Raw genomic sequence first — 19124 nt, 5'->3', positions numbered from 1 at the left:
GGGAACTTCCCGCACTGCAAACAGCAGAAAAGGGAGAAGTTCATCCCAGGCTCTCTTCTCTGAATCTACAAATTTTCTCAGCATCCCTTTTAGAGTTTGGTTAAATCTTTCCACCAATCCGTCAGTCTGTGGATGGTAGACTGATGTCCGAACAGACTTGACCTCTAGTAATTTTAAGACATCCTTCATCAGTTTAGCCATAATATTTGTACCTTGGTCTGTCAACATAACCTGGGGAAGTCCAACCCGTGAGAACAGCTCCAGCAACTTGTTGGCAACTTGCTTCACCATTGCTGTCCTCGGGGGGAACGCCTCAGGATATCTTGTTGCATAGTCAACTATTACGAGAATAAACCTGTGTCCTTTCGCAGAAGGTTCTGGAGGTCCTACCAAGTCTACTCCAATCCTCTCAAAGGGAACTGACACCAAGGGTAGAGGAATTAAGGGGGCTGGTTTTTGTCCTTTTGGACTAGTTAGCTGGCACTCAGGACATGCTGCACATAACTTAGCAATATCACTATGCATCCCTGGCCAATAGAATCGGGATGAAATACGGTCCAAGGTTTTATCCCAAGAAGAAAGGAAGATCGATGCCACCGCAGCTCCTATGAAGTTCAGACTCACAAGGTGGAATGATAAAATTACTTTATTAAACTACATAAAACAGATACATGACTAGGAGACCTCCAAGGTTTTATCCCTACCAAGGTGACTACCCCAAGGGACAGTATGGGCTAGGGTGAATACAGATTTAACAAACGCCTTGGGAACCAATATTTGTCTGGTAACCTCCCCTGTTTGTGTCTGCCTATTCACCCTATACAGGATATCATTTGACAATTCAAAATGGGGGATTACTATCACCCCCTGTGCATTCAATATCTGCTCATCAATTTTTACCACTTTATCATATTGTCTAGCAAGGACTGGGTCTTCCCTTTGCCTCTGGCAAAAATCAGGGAGGTATAGATCTGGTAAATCTCCAGTGCCCATATCCCCCTCCTTCTGGCCATCCCCAGCCATGACTTGTGACTTCTGGCTACTAGTACTGTCACCTTGAGACCCAGATTTCTGCAACCAGTCCTGTTTGTCAGAGCATCTCTGCTTTCGAGTCTTTGGAACCCGGTGTCTACTGGGGAAAAGGTCTGCCGAGAAGGGGAACAGTTTACCAGGGTTCTCCTGAGCCATACAATATGGCTCCTCGTGAGAGACTGGAGCCATTAGGTCTGAAAAGAAAGGCCAGTCCCAACCGAGCACAACGGGGGCAGGGAGCCAAGGAGCGACTCCTACTTCGAGGTAGGCCTCCTGACCTTTTACCTGTAGCCGGATTTTGGCCGTCGCATACCGTTTTACATCGCCTTGTATACATTTTATACTCCATGGGGAGTCAAAGGAACACATGTTAGGCGGTAACAGTTCCTGGAAGACCAAAGTTTCCCAGAGCCTGAATCTACAAGGGCCTGGATGGTTTTACCCCCAATCTGGGCTGGAAGTAGCCAGTGCTTGTAATTTTCTCCAGTGAAGGCCGAGACGACGGTCCTGCTGAAGGAACCATCCACCTGTGGACAGTCCATGTTAGATCTCTACAGATCAGGTCATCTAGGGCAAGCAAAACAAAACTTCTCCCGGGAGCTACTGAAACGCAACAGATATGAGATTATTTCAAATAGTATAGCATACGAGCTCGGAGCTGTAAGAATTCAAGGAGACTGGTTGTTGAATTCTCACAATTGTTTTAATGGTTCACCAAGCAGGTTTTTTTATACACAAGGCAGGGACAAAAATACAGTTGTCATCTGTTACAAATATGGGTACACATCTAAATTTACATGTATCCTTCACATAATGCCTTTTCTGTAGAGCTTAAAACATTTAACTGCTGATCACGAGACATATACAATGGTGACTATAAGGCAGCCCTATCCTCTGTAGTCTTGTTTTAACAACATTTTGACAGGCACTAAACAGCTGGTCTAAAGCTATTTACAATAGCCTCCCGTGAAAATAGCAAGGCCAGCGTATTCTGTTTAACCTTATCAATTCGAGAGCTGGCAGAAGACAGTTTTAACCTTACATACCCTCCTTTTGTTCTGAAAGAACCAATCAATTGACCAATCCCATTTATTCTTCTGCAAACCACTCAGGAGAGGAAAAACTCCAAGGGAGAAACTTCCAAGAGACCATGTGCCTACAGAAACCTATCTCTCTTAGGTATCTCGTTTGATAATCAGAGATGAACATATGGGTGATTGACGAGTACCAATACTATTGGTATTTCTCTCTCTCTTTGTGGGAGGCATATACATAATGGTCGAGCTAGAAGCAGAAACATCTTTCTTTGGCAAAAAATAGAGCTGATTACACTTTTAGCCATCTAGATTAATTCATACACACAGAGTAATAAACCTGCGATTATCCTAATTCCGTAAAGAATTTAATTCCCAATACACCGAGCCAATTTTCAAGGCCAAATGTAAAATCAAACTCTTTTGTTTCCTCATTCTAGATTAAATTTCTGCTAGAGTATCCATATCATGGTGTATAATTTTTGATTGGGTGTCAATATAAGAACGGCATTCTTTATCCACTAATTTACAAACCCCTCCTTGTGCTGCCATTAGATAACCCAATGCCATACAATTTTGCAAAACTATTGTCCTTATCTATTGCTGAACCTTAAAAATTGCGCCTTTTAGTATCGTGTAAAAACGGCATTTATATTGACTACTGAAAAATCTCCTTTTGCACATAAATCATACATTCCTAAAAGGGTATTAGACCTCCCGCTACTCTCTTAACTGAGCTATTTTTAATAATTAATGCCTTTCAATTTCGTATTCTTTGCTTAGGTATGATGAACATGATTTAAATTCTATTTCTGAGCATAAGTGGGGGTTGGTGTGGGATAATATTTCCTAGGAACGACTGCCCAACACATACATCTTACATACTACATTTACTCAGAATATCGGAACAGACAAAATGGCTGCCATAGGCAAAATGGTTGACTTGTGATCCTTTCCTTGTAGTTGACACACGCCCTTGGGTGACCTCCCCACCTTCCTCATATCCAATCTTCTCATCCCCCTCTTATCCTTTAGAGACAGTCTTTTTAAAGAACAGTTAACCATATCATAGTCCTGCAGAACCAAAAAAATAGTCCCATAGTGCATAACTTGATTCCTTTCTGGCCATTGTATTGGCCCAGTTGATTTCCTTTTTTTTTTTTTGGTCTCTTCTTCTGGGGGACTGCTGACATCTTCATCACCAAAAAGAGACATAGCATCGGTGGGGGGGTTGCAACGCACTTCAGGACCAAAGTTTTGCTGTTCATAACACAGAGAGTAATGAGTAGGACAGACACACATACAAAAACATCCACTAGCTTCGCTCCCAGAGAAATAATCTAACCACCAAGTCCCAACAAATCCCAACCCTCATCTCTACTTTCAAACACTGGAACCACTTTCCCAAATAACATAACCTGGTCTAGTTGCAGGATAATACTTTATCTATCCTTCTATCACAGAGTCAATAATTTCCCTAGGGTAAACTTGTATTTCTACTCCCTTCATAACCAATTTCTTATATATATAGTTCTACAAATATCTTATAGCATCTTGTCTTTTTCCAAGGGGTTAAATATAACTCTCGTGTTCCTGGGGTGCAATTTATTGGGTATGTATAGTACATTGGTATAGATTGCACCTAAGATGTGGGCTTTGTTTACCAGGATTCCATTATATAACAAAATATTCTTGTTACTACCCTATCGTCTTCATGTGGACACCACTTACAGTATATAAACCTAATAGAATAAACATTGTAATTAAAATAATAAAACCTGTAAAAAGAAAGGTTATTAAAAAGTTCAAAGTTCATATGTTGAGATCCGATGTTTCTTCTTATGAAATTTTCTCCTTTTTTTGGTTAGTGCCGGGTTTTCTTATGAACCAAAACACCAACTGAGAACGGCTGTGTCTTTAGGCCATCCCTCCTTTGTTGAGGTTTAATTTTGAAGCGACTGTGGGTGCACTTGTGTAACATGGATCCAGGAAAAATACTCTGACTGGGTAGAATCTGGAATGGGCCTCTCCACTTTAGATGAAAAGCGCTTTTGTGTCACCTTTATCTTCATCTAATTGGAAGGACTGCACCTTGACATGAGACACTCAGACAATTGCATTAGTTTCACACAATAGATGCTGATTAAAATCGTCTGTTTAGAGCATAATCATACAACATTAAATCTACAAGGTACCTGGGGTGACCATTGGTCTTCCCATGAGAGAAAATTAAATCTGATTGTCACATTAGGCTAGGCCAAATACACCTTTATATTTAAGGGATCAATCACAAGGCAAAACAGGCAGAAAAATAAACGGTTTATTCGGATAAGACCTTGAAAACTCACAAACACAAGAAACAGAGAATATACTTTGGGGAACCTTATACTTATTAGGAAAATAACTTGGGGAGATTTGGACTCGAAATCCAGGAGTCTGGGGGGCACAGGGAGGCCCTAGTGTAATTCACACTGCGTACTGTCAAATCATGCCTGCTTGCTGGGGAAAATTAAGTGACTAACAGCACTTTGGCCCCACAACTCCTGCAACCAAAATAATTATATTTCCACCCAAATATCCTCCTAAAACTGACACACAAGAAATTTCACAGTTCCGCTAAGGGAATATGACATAAAAAAACAACAGGGTCAGTTCACTTTCAGACACTCCATATCTGAGCTGGAGCATTGGAATGCTTATTCACATGTAATTCACATGTTAATTCACATGCTAATTCACCAACCTGGGTTTATATCACAGGACAAACACAATGCATTGCAGGCTTAGAACACATAAAACCAACATGTAGACACAAGAGCTTGCACTCCACTATTTGCACCTATCATGTGGGGTTCTAAAACCTTCTCTTCTCTAAGACACCAGCTAAGAATACCTTTCTGGCAGACAAGACAGGCCAAAATAGCCCCTCCCTTTTCCCTCATGTGCTAGGAGATTCTCCTATTTCTCACAAGGGGCCACCCATACAAGGCAATCCACTTATAAGCTTGCACAGACAGCTGCAGGCCCATGAGGCAAAGGGAATACACAGAGAATGCATTAACTAGCCCACTGGGCTTACACAGTTAACCCTACATACACAGTTCCTAGTTTATACCCATATGGGGTATAAAAAGGAAAAATTACAGGCAACATAGTAAGGTACAATATTATGTAACATGCTGTAAAATGGCTACAGTCATCTCTCCTGCTGACAGTAAGGCCTGGTAAGTTATGGGCATGCCAGCAGTAATTATGGAGGTTTGCCCTCACACCCTGGTGAGGTGCCCTATGTATGGATGGGAGTGATTGCACCGAGGGATGCACCACAGAGGAGTTCCTCACCAGGACCATCCACAAGCGGACGCTGGGATCCTGATGAGATGGAGGTGCTGCACTGGATATAGGTAGGACTCAGCTGCCTGTCTGGGTTGGCAATCCCCACACACCATCATGCGGGAGACTCAGGAGTCCTGTTGCCAACAGGTGCACCACCAGACACTACACTAATGGGGGCTGGTTAGACCACAGGGGCCAATATGAGATTGGGTGGGTCAGGCCAGGCCAGAAAATCTGTTACAATTATACCCAAGAGCCAAGAGCTGACACTCTCAGCCCTTGCCATATGGTTTCAGGGGCAGCCAGCAATAATAACAGCAATAACACCCTCCTTTTGTTCACTTGTATTACATGTGAACAATATCACATAAATGATAACAGCATTTAAAGCATAACCTTAATGGAATTGCTTGATGTATAGCAAAACTAACCTAAAACCTTTGGGTACAACATTTTCATTAGAAATCTCAAAAGAACCCTACTGAATATAAATATAATCTGCTATAGTCTTCTGACAGAAACTTTTAGAACACAAAATAGCATCTGATTTGCTGAAAGAACAACCTGTAGCATAAAAACTTATAGACACAGATTTATAGGTGGGACACATTTGAGAGAAAAAGATGGTTAAAAATGATAAAATATTAAATATTTGATCAACTTTGCAGAAAAATAATTCCATAGAGAACCCTCTAGTATATTGGCAGACCTGGCTAGGGGCCGTTTTCCTTGTCCGTGCTTTACTGCTATTTCGAGGTCTGCACACTTATACATGGCTCAGCACTAGAGTTTCTGTGCTGATTACATTGGACTAGTGGTTACTTTTATCCACCTGATCCCACTGCAAGACACTAGTTTAGTGATTCTATGCAGTTCATCAGTGATCCAGAACATTACATTGCATTCATACTATAGGATCTGAGCGTTTAATATTTGTTTTAATCCCCATTATTTTACACGGATATTAAAGATTTAAGTTTTAACCACTTCGTTACCCACCCACCAGGTGTTTAGAGTGCTCATTCTGGGTTACTGTCCTCTGTTTATTGGAACTCTATATTTATCAATTTACACCTGTTTCCATTTCAAGCCATATAACAAGCTCAAATAACTCTCTGGGCTTCCTGCCAAAATCATGTAACAGAAAAAAAATGGTTAATTACTGGTTACTGCAATACAATTTGGGACAGCTTGAAATATGCAGCTCTTCACACAGCCCGACAATGTTTCTGGTATTCAAAAATTAAAACTGGATCTTTGTTAAACAGAAAATTGTAGGCTTTAACATATACTTTTAGATAGTTTAGTTACTGGTTGTACACAAAAGAGCACAGCGCGCAGACACAAAACAAACAGAATTTTATGCTTCTTTCACACATTCAACCAGTTTTTTTTACAAAAATAACAGACACATATTTTCTCACCTATTTTAATAAATAGGAAAACAAAACAGTTTGATCCTGCAGAATAAATTAATAAAGATATCCTCTTTTTTTTTCCCTTCATATCATAATTAACTTTATTTTTTTTTAAACTAATTTTTTTTAAAATGCTGAGCTTCTAGTTAGCTTTGTGTCTAGAATATATTTCCCCTGTTATTCTATATAAGATATTCACCTGATTTTATCTGTGGAGATTTAGAGGAATAGAATTATAATTCTGGTTAAGGAAATAAATCGCCTGGCCAGTACGATAAACATCCTTATTATTCCAGTGACTGGACTGTTTACAAAAATAATTCATCCTTTCTTTATTCTTTTTCTCCACAGATACCCAAAACTTTCCCCTGCCCAGTGTAAATTAGTTTATATTATAGTGGTGGTGTACACCTTTTAGAAATTAAATTTCAACATGAGCAATTAATTATATTCTTATTTTAAAAGCATTTGCAAGTCCTGAATAGTCATTTTGTATACATACAATACACCGGTATTCTTATTATTCAATGCAAATAACACTTTCACATAGATAGAATTCACCCAGATTCTTACAAGCGCACACACAGGGATTACTCAATCAATCAACCTTTTTTTTTACCATATCCATACTTAAAAATAAAACATTCTGAGGGAAAAAGAAACCTATACCTGTTACACTCTTGTTTTCCACTTTTCAATTCAGACGGGAAAATATTATTAATTTAAATTTAATATATTCTCATACTCAGTTAATGTTGCACAAATAATTTGAGTTTGCATGTTCGTTTTTCCTAAGAGCCATGCTGCCATTCACGATTTTGGTACATTCCTATGCCTGTGTAAAAATAGCTGGAGGAAAAAAGGTGGGGGCTACTTGCAGCTGCTTATTACAATACATACAGGCGAGAGAGAGACAGCTGATTTTGCCACTGACAGTGAGGGAGGGGTTTGTGCGAGGGCTGACAGGTTAGGGTAAGTTCATTAGATGACAAAATGTTAGTGCCCATAATGAGTTTATACAGGAAAGAAATCTTAACACTTTATGCGCACGTATTAATAAACAATTATTAACTTAACTTTAAACAATACTTACCTTCACTTAACTTTAAACAATTCCTTAACTTAACATTAAACAATCCTTATGTTAACTTGACTTTAAACAATTTTAACTTAACTTAACTTAACTTGCCATGCTATTTGAAATCATATACCGTCCGTTTTACTTATCAGGGACTTACACTTGATTAAACAATAAGGACTCACCCTATGTTACATAAATCAGAGACTTACCCTCGATAAAACAATAGGGACTCTCACCCTTTGTTACATAAATCGGGGACTTACCCTTGATTACAGGGACTTACCCACGATTAAACAATAAGGACTCTCACCTTATGTTCTTTTGCCCTTATAAATTTAGGTTGCTTAGTTTCGCAGAGGAAAAGGTGAGAGACAAATAAAAAGAATCTTTACTCACCCTTTTTCCTGTGCGAAATCCCACTTCTGACACCAAAACTGTTAGATCTCTACAGATCAGGTCATCTAGGGCAAGCAAAACAAAACTGAGATGATTTCAAATAGTATAGCATACGAGCTCGGAGCTGTAAGAATTCAAGGAGACTGGTTGTTGAATTCTCACAACTGTTTTAATGGTTCACCAAGCAGGTTTTTTATACACAAGGCAGGGACAAAAATACAGTTGTCATCTGTTACAAATATGGGTACACATCTAAATTTACATGTATCCTTCACATAATGCCTTTTCTGTAGAGCTTAAAACATTTAACTGCTGAGCAAGAGACATATACAATGGTGACTTATAAGGCAGCCCTATCCTCTGTAGTCTTGTTTTAACAACATTTTGACAGGCACTAAACAGCTGGTCTAAAGCTATTTACAATAGCCTCCCGTGAAAATAGCAAGGCCAGCGTATTCTGTTTAACCTTATCAATTCGAGAGCTGGCAGAAGACAGTTTTAACCTTACAGTCCACATGCCGGTGGCCTTGTTCTCCGCAGGCAGAACATGGAGAGGGTTCCCTCGCAGGAGGATGCCGCGGATAGCGCTCCGCTGGACCGGATACTGGAGACCAGGCAACTGGTGGGTCCTGTGGGCGACGTCTTCGGAAGTTCCTCTCATTTGGCGACAAGCAGACATCAGGAAGTGGATGAGGGTCTCAGCGGTGCCCAGCGCTTGGACCTCTCCCTTGTTGGATGCACTGCTCCTTTCGTGGCACTTGGTGGTTGCGTATGGAGGGGCCGTAGTTTCCCAGTTTGTCCAGTCTCCCTCTTTGGGCGTCTGCAAGCGCCGGTAATGCCGGATCCGTCGGGTCCAAGACACTCGCCTGGTCCTCGGCCCCAAGGAAGTTCTCAACGAGTCGAATCGCCAAAGCTAGGGTATCATCAGCATGGCGTTTTACCCAAGAGCGTGCGGAAAGGGTTATTACTTGTAGGAATTGTTCCAACACAACTTGTTCAAGAACAGTCTCCTTAGTGTGTTGCTCAGGTTGTATCCAGCGGTTACACAAGTCCAATAACCGCTGAGCTAGGAACCGGGGTCTCATCTTAGAGGTGTACATCAGGTTCCGGAACTGCTGCCGGTAGGTCTCTGGGGTCAGACCTAAGCGATCCAGTATGGTGGCTTTTACTTGTTTGTAATCCATTGCCTGGTCTGCTGGGAGGCCCTGATATGCTGCCTGGGCTTCTCCTATAAGGAGTGGGGCCAAAGAGATTGCCCAGCGGTCTGCAGACCAGCCCTGTGCTTCGGCAACCCTTTCAAACATCAGTAGAAAAGCCTCTGGATCCTCGTTCGGAGCCATTTTGCTCAGGTGGACCGGGGATTTGTTGGCAAGTTCTGGACTGGCAGAACCCTGGAATTGGGTCAGCAGCCTTGCCATCCGCTCATCCTGTGCTGCCTGCTGCTGGGTTAGGATCTGGGTTTGCTGCTGCAATAGTCTTTCATATCTCTCTGCCTGTAGTTGGGCATGCTCGCACAGAAACTTTAAAAAAAAAAATCCATTTTTTTCTTCAGTTTTGTGTGTGGCCCTTCAACTGCAGGGGCCTCTCAACATCCCAGCACTTCTGACACCATATGTTGCAGGTTACATGCAACCACACGCAGGTTTTCCTTGTAAGGCTTATTTATTGAGCCTTAAAAATTACAGCACACAAAAACAAAACCGCTTCTTGTTAGCATACAAAAACAAAATAGCTTCTCTTCAGCATAGACAAACACGACAGCTTCTTTTCAGCATGCAGGACACAGACAATTCATCAAAAATGTACTTTGAAAACAGACCTTGTAGCAGTAATCTTACTTCAGCATTTTACTCCTCTCTCCTGACCAGCTAGCCTGCATGTGTGTTCAGCCTGAGGGTTTTAAAACACATTCATGAGGCAGCTGGGCTCAGACTAATTAACTCAGCTGAAAGTTAACCTCCTCACTGCTGCACTGCAGACCTACACATAGGTCTGCCAGGCATATGGCTGATGACGTTTATTTACCCTGTCACAGGGTGGGGGGTTAAAATATGCAGGTTAACAAGCATGGGATCATAGTGTGGTCATATAAGCTCACCGTTTGTTGCCTTGAGTAAAAGAGTTTGCAGAAAGATGAAGTCCCCAGTCCACCTCTAGTCAAACTATAGTCTAACTATATATTGTCACTTAAAATGATCACTATAGTCTAACTATATATTGTCACTTAAAATGATCACTATAGTCTAACTATATATTGTCACTTAAAATTATCACTTTAAATGCGGCACTCTTAAGATGCCAATACTACCCTGCCAATGCAGGGGGAATATTTGTTTTATACAACTAAAGCAGTCACATGAACCTCCCCCGCCCCAATAAATCAGCTTGTTCCAATTGGTCAATTAGCAGCACACCGTAAAGAAGGGGGGGGAAAAATCCACCTTTTGATATTCAAAGATACCAAGAGATCAATAGTACAAGCCGGGTGGGTAATTCTTTTAAAACAGGTCTTGCAGATCAGGGACATACCAAGAGATCAATAGTACAAGTTTAGTGCATAGGCCCCTATGTATTTACTAAATTACGTGTCTGCCGGCTGCAAAACCAGCAGCATATTTATCAAAGAATAAATCAAATTAAAGCAATTGGAGTTTTTCTTTTGATAAAACTGGTTCAATTATTTAGCATTAAGTTTGTCCCAGTTTTGCAGCTATTAAACTTTAGTACATAATTCCACTAATCTTTTTTTGTTTTTATTTACATTTCTCTTAAATATTTTTAAAATGAACCTCAACAATACAAACATTGTGGACACAGTATGCAAATTTATCGTTGTGGTTTTAATGACATACAGTAATATCACAATAAAAAATTACAGACATTAGTTTCCAGGTTTTTCTTCTTTTCAAATTTAAATGCCATTGTTACATGTATTTTGTTAACTTATTTCTTTAATACTTTCAAGCATTAGAATATTAATTTATAATTCATTGTTCACTGTAGCAAAAAATAAGCACTATTGTACCTTTAATACATTATTGTTGTATGGCTTTGTTTCTCTAAGTATTAAATTAATTGCCGCATGTGGCCTTGTATATAGATTATGTAAGGCCTATAATATAAAAAGGATTTTGTATGTTAATATACGACCTCCTTAACCGCGAAAGTTTGTGAAAATCAGAGCGTGGCCGGGCCGGGACTCAATCGCGGTGGAAAAAGCAGTAAGCAGTCCAGAAGGATTAACTTTGCAAGGGTCCCTGCTAATGAATGGGACCCCCGTAGTGTTAATCCTACCAGGCCACTCACCAGTCTGTAAGAGCTGTGCAGAGGAGTCCAGAGCAGTCCCTGTGTTTCTTCCTGTTTTGGTTCATCCAATGTTTTTTTACATTTTATTTTTCTATACTGGATTGAAGCAGGGGATCTCCGGACGTAAATCCTATTCATTTCAGCTCCCGAGCCCCTGCTTTATGGAGATATAGATCTGTGTAGGGTATGCTGGTAGCGACTCCAGCTGGGGTTTAATGTTCCCGTGCCTAGCCACGTGGGCCTAGCAGGAGCGTCTACCAGCACGCACTATAGAGGTTTATATCTCCAGAAGCAAGGGGTCCCATAGAGTTGATATTAATGGGGTTCACCTCCGAAGACTCCCTATTTCAATCCCATATAGATAAATTATTTAAATGTCTTGTCCTTTATGACGTAGATGACCGAATATGGTCCTCTAGTGTTCTCCCTCATGATGTAGAGGTCTATATTGGGGCATCTACGTCATCAAGGGTCAGGACAGAGCGGAGTCTGTAAGAGCTGCTCTAGGGAGACATGGAGAAAATTTCTCTCTGCAAGTACTCTGCGCAGCTATTACAGAATCTCTGGCCCGGGACGATTACTGTAACACTACTTTAATCCTCCGGGGCCACCAAATGCTTTTGGGGGCCGTGGACCAAATGCCCATGGGCGGCAGATTTCAGCCTGTTGGTCCGCGGCCATGAAGGCAGTAAATATTACTACATCTGTAGTGTGAAGTAGCATATTATTGATGTTGCCTTGCTTTGCTGTTTAACCCTTTGGTGCTGGTGTCAGAGTGATCATGTGATCGCAACATTATTGACATCGGGGATAGAAGAGGAGGAGTCCTCTTACTATTCTTCTGCCCACCAGATCTCTTTCAGTGCTCCATAGGAGCACAGAACATACTCTCTACAATTAGCAGAAAGCCCATGACATAGCCTCTATGTCATTGGGACTCCTGGAGTGGCAGACTCCATGATGTATATGTATGTATGATGTATTGGCTACATCATGGGACACCCGAAGGGTTAAAGGGTTGTGGAATAGTTCTGTGAACTTTATGGACTGTTTTATTCTTCCTTCCTAGGTTGGTGAGAAGTTCCGTGCACGTTCTCTTAAATTCCCTGGCCTTATTTCTGGGTGCACTATGGACTGGTTTAGCCGCTGGCCAAAGCAAGCTTTGGTCGCCGTCTCAAGTTACTTCCTTTCTGAATTTCATATGGTTTGTTCTGCTGAAGTGAAATCTCAAGTAGTGGAAACAATGGGCACATTTCATGACAAGGTTTCAGAGAACTGTGAGAATTACTTCCAGAGGTAATATAAACAGCAGTTTCCAAATGTATTTGTCTTGCATTGTTCTTCCTTTTGTTGTGTTTTAACTGTGAATAAAGCAATTTAGGGTATTATTTTCTTGCAGATCCTTGTGCCATAAATGAGATCACTTTCTCTGTATATAGCTGTGTAAGAAGTACATGTATGAGGGAAGAGAAATGTGACTAGAACACTATCCAAAGAGAAGAAGGATGCAGGTCCTTGCAGTGCTTTGCAGCCAACAGAGAAATGATTGCTATGTTTGCTGTGCTCTAAAATGTGCTGCTTATAATTCACTATCTTTACAGCATGTGAACCGGGGGTCCTCTGGATTTAAACCATACTATTTTCAGCTCCGGACATCCCTGTTTTCCAAGATACCTGCTAGTGAAGTTACCTGGTTTATATTTCCCTCTAGGGAACAGCTGCCAAATCTTAGTCCAATATTAAAGTTTCCTATTGGACAGCCATTTAAATACCCTTTAAAAGCCAGGAAGCAATGCTGGAAACTTCACAAGTAAGTATCTTAGGAACTGGGGGGTCCCTGGAGCTGCAAATAGAGTGATTGAGCTCTTGAGCATCACTCAAGGGGTTGGGGGAAGAGTGCTGCTTTAATATATTCAATTATACTTTAATTGTAGAGCTAAGGGCTTACTTACAAAGCAATAACAGTAATTGGGCTCACTGATGGGTAGAAACTCAAAGCTCTGTTAAATCTGGCCTACTAACGTAACGTTACCAAGTTACGGATGTTGGTTTTCTATGATTTAACCACACAGCTAATGTTTATGCAAGACGTGAGATCGCTCATTTGCATATGGCTAATAGGCCATAGCCAGCTAACGTCAGGATAAGCCCTATCCCGGCACTAACTTGCTCGTGTTAATCGACTCGTGTTAATCGACTTGTGTTAACCAGAGGATAAAGAAGATGCCAGGTATATATTGCAATTCTATATATACCATGCATCTTCCTACTCAATCAAAAATCCATAAATAAACCCTTTGGAAGCCATTGTGGTTATAAAGGCATGCATATAACCAAGGCGTTAATACAATCACCCTAACTAGCCTATTACCCATTGTATGTCATAGCGATACAACAACTATGGCACGTGAGGGGTTAACCCCCTGCCCCTCCCTTTAACTCTCCTTGGTTGCCTAACCTCCATCCTGGTGCACCTATCCCCATAATCCTCCCCCCACCCCCGCACTCATTGCCTTAGCGGCTATCCGCTATGGTAATGAAGCTGCTTTAATGTAATTTGTATTATTAGTGTGCGGGAGCAGGGGCTCTCCTGAGCTGAACCACATTGATTTCAGCCTCGTTCACCACTTGCTTCCCGAGTTACAGGCCCTTTATATGGGGTGCTGGTATCTCCTTCATTATTTAAATCCCCCAGTCACGTGACACGGACAATTTAAAAATGGCGGTGATACCGACACCCGATGCCCCATACCAGGGCCAGTAACTCTCAAAGCAGGGGGTCGCTGAGGCTGAAATCAAAGCGCTTCAGCTCAGGGGACCCCCTGCTCCTGCACACTATTAATAAAAATTATATTAAAGGAGCTTCATTACCATAGCAGATTGCCGCTACGGTAACGAATGTGTTACATTTTTAATTAGGGTTTTAATACTACTGTATTGTAGCAGGGGGTCTCCGGAGCAGATCTGCATTGTTTTGAGGTCCGGGGACCCCCTGCTTTCCGATATACAGGCCCCGTTATGGGGTGCCGGTATCAATTATGCATTTAAAAGTCCTGCGCCACATGACCATGAGAATCAAATGCATAGGCGATACCGGCACCCCATAACAGAGCCTGTACCTTGGGAAGCATAGGGTCCCCAAATTTCAAATCAACACAGTTCTGCCCCGGAGACCCCCTGCTCACGTAAACTAGTATTACATTTTATATATAAAATTGTTGATTTCTGGCAAGATTTGCGCTGCAGAAGAAAAATCACCGGGTGAGCCCTTTCCAGAGAGCCGATCATCACGTCGCCGGCTATTCACCAGTTTAGCAACTGTTGCTATCACAGGTATTCAGGGCTTTCTGCATACCATGATAGCAACGCTGTAAAAAAAATTATCGCCGCTTAGTGCTTAGGCCCCTTTTTTATGACTATTTTCTGCATCTGCCTGTTCATTATGAGTGTATAATGTCTCAAGAGCTTACACCTCACACCTTATTGTATATACTTTATTTGCCTTTATCCCACTGTACTGTATATACTTTATTCACTAGCTACACCTTCTATAGGTATCCTGTATTTTTCTTGATTTTGTAATAACATACGCCTTATAGGCGAAGCTCTTATGATTTTTAATCTACTTCGACTGATAGGAACTCTGTAAATGTTATATATATATATATATATATATATATATATATATATATATATATATATATATATATATATATATACAATTTACAGAGTGTGTGTGTGTGTTGTGTGTGTGTGTGTGTGTGTGTGTGTGTGCGTGCGTGCGTGTGTGTGTGTGTGATAAAGAATCACTGGCACTCCAATGAAAATTCAATAATGAATAGGTGCATGTCCCATATAAATAATAAAATTATACATTACCGCATAGCAGCAAAAAGGAGACAGCACTCAGGTGAATGAAAATAAATGTATTAAATACAGCACATAACTGTTATGTGCTGTATTTAATGCATTTTTTTTCATTCACCTGAGTGCTGTCTCCTTTTTGCTGCTGTGCGGTAATGTATACTTTTATATATATACTTTTATATTTTATATATATATATATATATATATATATATATAGAATCCAATACATACATACATACATACATACATATATAATATTGTACTGTTTGACTGTGTGATATGCGATTTTGATTAAAGATGATTACCTTACTTAACACTAGTCAAAGACAGAGGCACTGATTTAGCCACCTGTTCTGAAGCAGTGATATCCTTAAAACCTGACCTATTGGTAGCCCTTGAGGACTGGAGTTGGCTACCCCTGCTTTATATCAACATAGCGCTGTCTGACCCCTCTTGTTTTATAACCTCCTTAATATAGTAAAGCTATTGTGGCAAATAAATAAGCCCACAAGTTATGCTTAATAAAAAAAAATTAAAATATTGTTTTCTTACAAAAAACAGTACTTATATTAAAGGAAATGTAAGAGCTGCAGTTCATTTTCAATAATTCTGCTATAAATTTAGACCACACTGAACAATTGTGGTTTTGATAATCTCTTATAAATCTAACCTACTTTTTCTCCCTTTCAGATATCGCAGGAGGGCTTATGTAACACCCAAATCCTATCTTTCATTTATAAGCGGTTACAAAAATGTTTATGCCGAGAAATTTAAATTTATTAATGAGCAAGGTGAACGTATGAATGTAGGTAAGATGGTCTTTAAGGACATTCCAAATGAAATAAGCCTGTGTCCATACTATTTTGAGCAATTACAATTTAATTAGTGTTGTCTCTCAATGGTATTAGCTACTTGCTGGGGTAGTTTCTTCTCATAATAACCGTTTATAGCAATTAGTGTTTATTTAAGGATTACAATGTAATTAAAGAGTAAAGCGGCTCTGGAACAAAAATGGCTTAAAAAATGCCAAGTTTTCTCTCTATTTTCAAGTCTAGTTGTACTAGGTGCCGCAAACATACTGTACTGATATGGAGTCAGTTGTATTTGTTTTATACATGTGTAAAAATCCTGCATTTTATGTTTCATAGGACTTTCTAAACTTATGGAAGCAAGTGAATCTGTTGGTAAATTATCTCAGGAACTGGCATTAAAAGAAAGAGAACTGGCCGTAGCATCAATTAAAGCGGATCAAGTGAGTATTTAGCATTCAGTTCCAACCATTTAGCAAACTACTGTAGTTCTCAAATCTTTAGGACATACAAATTCCTAATACTGTATACTATAAAGCTACATAAAAAAAATCCTAGATTTTGAAAATGGTCTTTTTAGTCATCTACTTGTACATGTAATATTGTATAGCCAAGGTACAAACTACTACAAATATTGTAAAAGAGGAAGGGGGAAGCAGTAAAACAAAACTAAAAGTAGGCAGTTGCGTATGAAGTTGCCTTTAATAGCTCCTCTGTTCTATATATTTTTCTTTAGTGTAATTCACATGCATGTGATTAATGCAAATCTCTTTATCATCTTGTATTTTTCAACCGAAAGAGCTAGTGCTTTAGATTATTATGATTTTTTTTTGTTTATTTGTTAAGCGCCAACATATTCCGCAGCGCGGTACAATGGGGTACAGAGTTATGTATTTTACAAAAACATGAACAGTTACATATAGGACAGAACAAACATGCAAAAACAGATACAGATAATGAGGGCCCTGCTCATGAGAGCTTAGTCTAGAGGGAATGAGGGACAATGATGAAACAAGAAGGTAAGGGGGCTGCTCATTGTAGGATAAAGTGTGTCTCATGTTAGGATATGGCCCAGTCTTAAACCTGAAGCCATTAAGATTTGGGGGAGGGGGGCTGGGGTGTGTGTTATAGGGTGGACATTGGTCTAGTCACCCAGCTAGTCCAATGGGGTTGAAGGGGAGTAGGATATTAGCGATGTTAGCAGTGTTGTGAGTAGACGTCCTTGAAAAGGTGAGTTTTCATGGAGTTTTTAGACATCTGAAAGCTGGGGGAGAGTCTGATGGTACGTGGAAATTCCAGAGAGAGGAGGCAGCACAGGAGATGTCTTGTAGGCGTGAGTGAGAGGAGGTAATAAAGTGCGAGGAAAGGTGGATTTCGTGGGCAGAACGTATGGGGGGGGGGTGGGGGTGTAGGTATACATTTGTGGATGGGGGCTGAGATGTAAGGGGCCGTCTCGTTGAGACCTTTGTAAGTTACTACTAATGTTTTAAATTTAATTATAGGGGCTATGGGAAGCCAGTGTAGGGATATACTGTACATAGTCGAGAAGAAAGCAGTGAGTGAGGTATACTGCACCGACACACTTTATTCGAGCAAATACCCAGTATGTACCTGGCAGATACCTGGAATGCGCCGCTCCTCACCTCTGACAAGCCCCGTTGCGTTTGCCTTCCCAGCCTGGGTTCATGCCTGGCTGACGGGCGGCTGATCTGTTAAATGATAATGATTAGGATTTAATAGGCTGCAATGCTTCGCGTGTCTACCAGATGGCATAAATTCATGAATTGTAATGCAGTATATATATATATACTGTGCAGTATTGCAGCCAGCGGGAATAAAATGCTTCAATCCCTGCATGGAAAATAACCCAATATACTCGGGCAGAAAACAGTCACAAACCTCAATACACCCGGGTATACCCGAATTCGTGGGACTAGCCGAGCTCGAATAAAGTGTGTCGCCAGTGTATGAGCCTGGCAGCACCATTTTGAATTGATTGGAGTTGGGAGAGGCAGACAAGGGGTATGCAAACTAAGAGAAGGTTACAGTAATCGAGGGACATGATGAGTGAGTAAATTAGGATTTTAGTTGCATCATGAGTGAGAAAAGGGCATATCTTGGTGATATGTTGAAGGTGGAGATGGTAGGACGTAGTGAGGAATAAAGGAGAGATCAGCATCAAAGATAACCCCTAAACAGCGGGTTTGAAGAGATTTTGGTATTATTGACAGTGAGGGAAAGTGTTGGTGTAGCGCTGGCAGTGGAAGGGGGCATATTAATTCTGTTTCGGACATGTTTAGCTTCAGGTAGCAGTAAGACACCCAGGAGGAGATTGCAGAAAGACAGTTGGATACATGGGAGAGGAGAGAGGGGGAGAGGTAATGGAAGGAGAGAATGATTTGGGTGTCATCAGCATAAAGATGATACTGGAAGCCAAAAGATTGAATTAGAAGAGAGAAGAGGTGTAGAGTGAGGATACCAGAGGGCCAAGGACAGAGCCTTGTGGGACTCCAACAGAAAGAGGGCGTGAAGAGGAGACACCAGAGAAGGAAACACTGGGGAGCCGTTGGATAGGTAGGACGTGAGTCAGGAGAAGGCTGTGTATCGGGAGTGATAATGCATGTTTGAAAGATTGAAATGTGCTAGATGCGAGAGAGGTTATAAAGGTGAGTTAGCGTGGGGTTTAGTGTGCCAAAAAGGGTGTGGAGGAGATGTGGGAATAGGATGAAGGGGGCAGGATGTAGGGCGACATGATGATATAATAAAGGTATATATGTGGCACACCAATGCTTAAAGATATATATAACAAAAAGTATTTCCTCCTTGGTGCTCACCCTCTGTTGAC

At 40.7% G+C, this 19124-nt stretch overlaps 1 protein-coding gene across 4 annotated transcripts in view; it reads left to right on the top strand.

Annotated features, from left to right (window-relative positions):
• Positions 1-19124, top strand: part of DNAH8 (dynein axonemal heavy chain 8) — a 1091167-nt gene that overhangs the window by 857125 nt on the left and 214918 nt on the right. For all 4 annotated transcript variants that reach the window (XM_075598772.1, XM_075598771.1, XM_075598773.1 and 1 more), the window contains 3 exons: positions 12673-12899; positions 16161-16279; positions 16619-16722. In XM_075598772.1, the coding sequence (XP_075454887.1) occupies positions 12673-12899; positions 16161-16279; positions 16619-16722 (450 nt within the window). The remainder of the gene's footprint in view (positions 1-12672; positions 12900-16160; positions 16280-16618; positions 16723-19124) is intronic.

Source organism: Ascaphus truei, chromosome 4, assembly GCF_040206685.1.
Source record: "Ascaphus truei isolate aAscTru1 chromosome 4, aAscTru1.hap1, whole genome shotgun sequence".
Lineage (NCBI taxonomy): Eukaryota > Metazoa > Chordata > Amphibia > Anura > Ascaphidae > Ascaphus > Ascaphus truei.
This window is presented reverse-complemented; position numbering and strand designations above follow the sequence as displayed.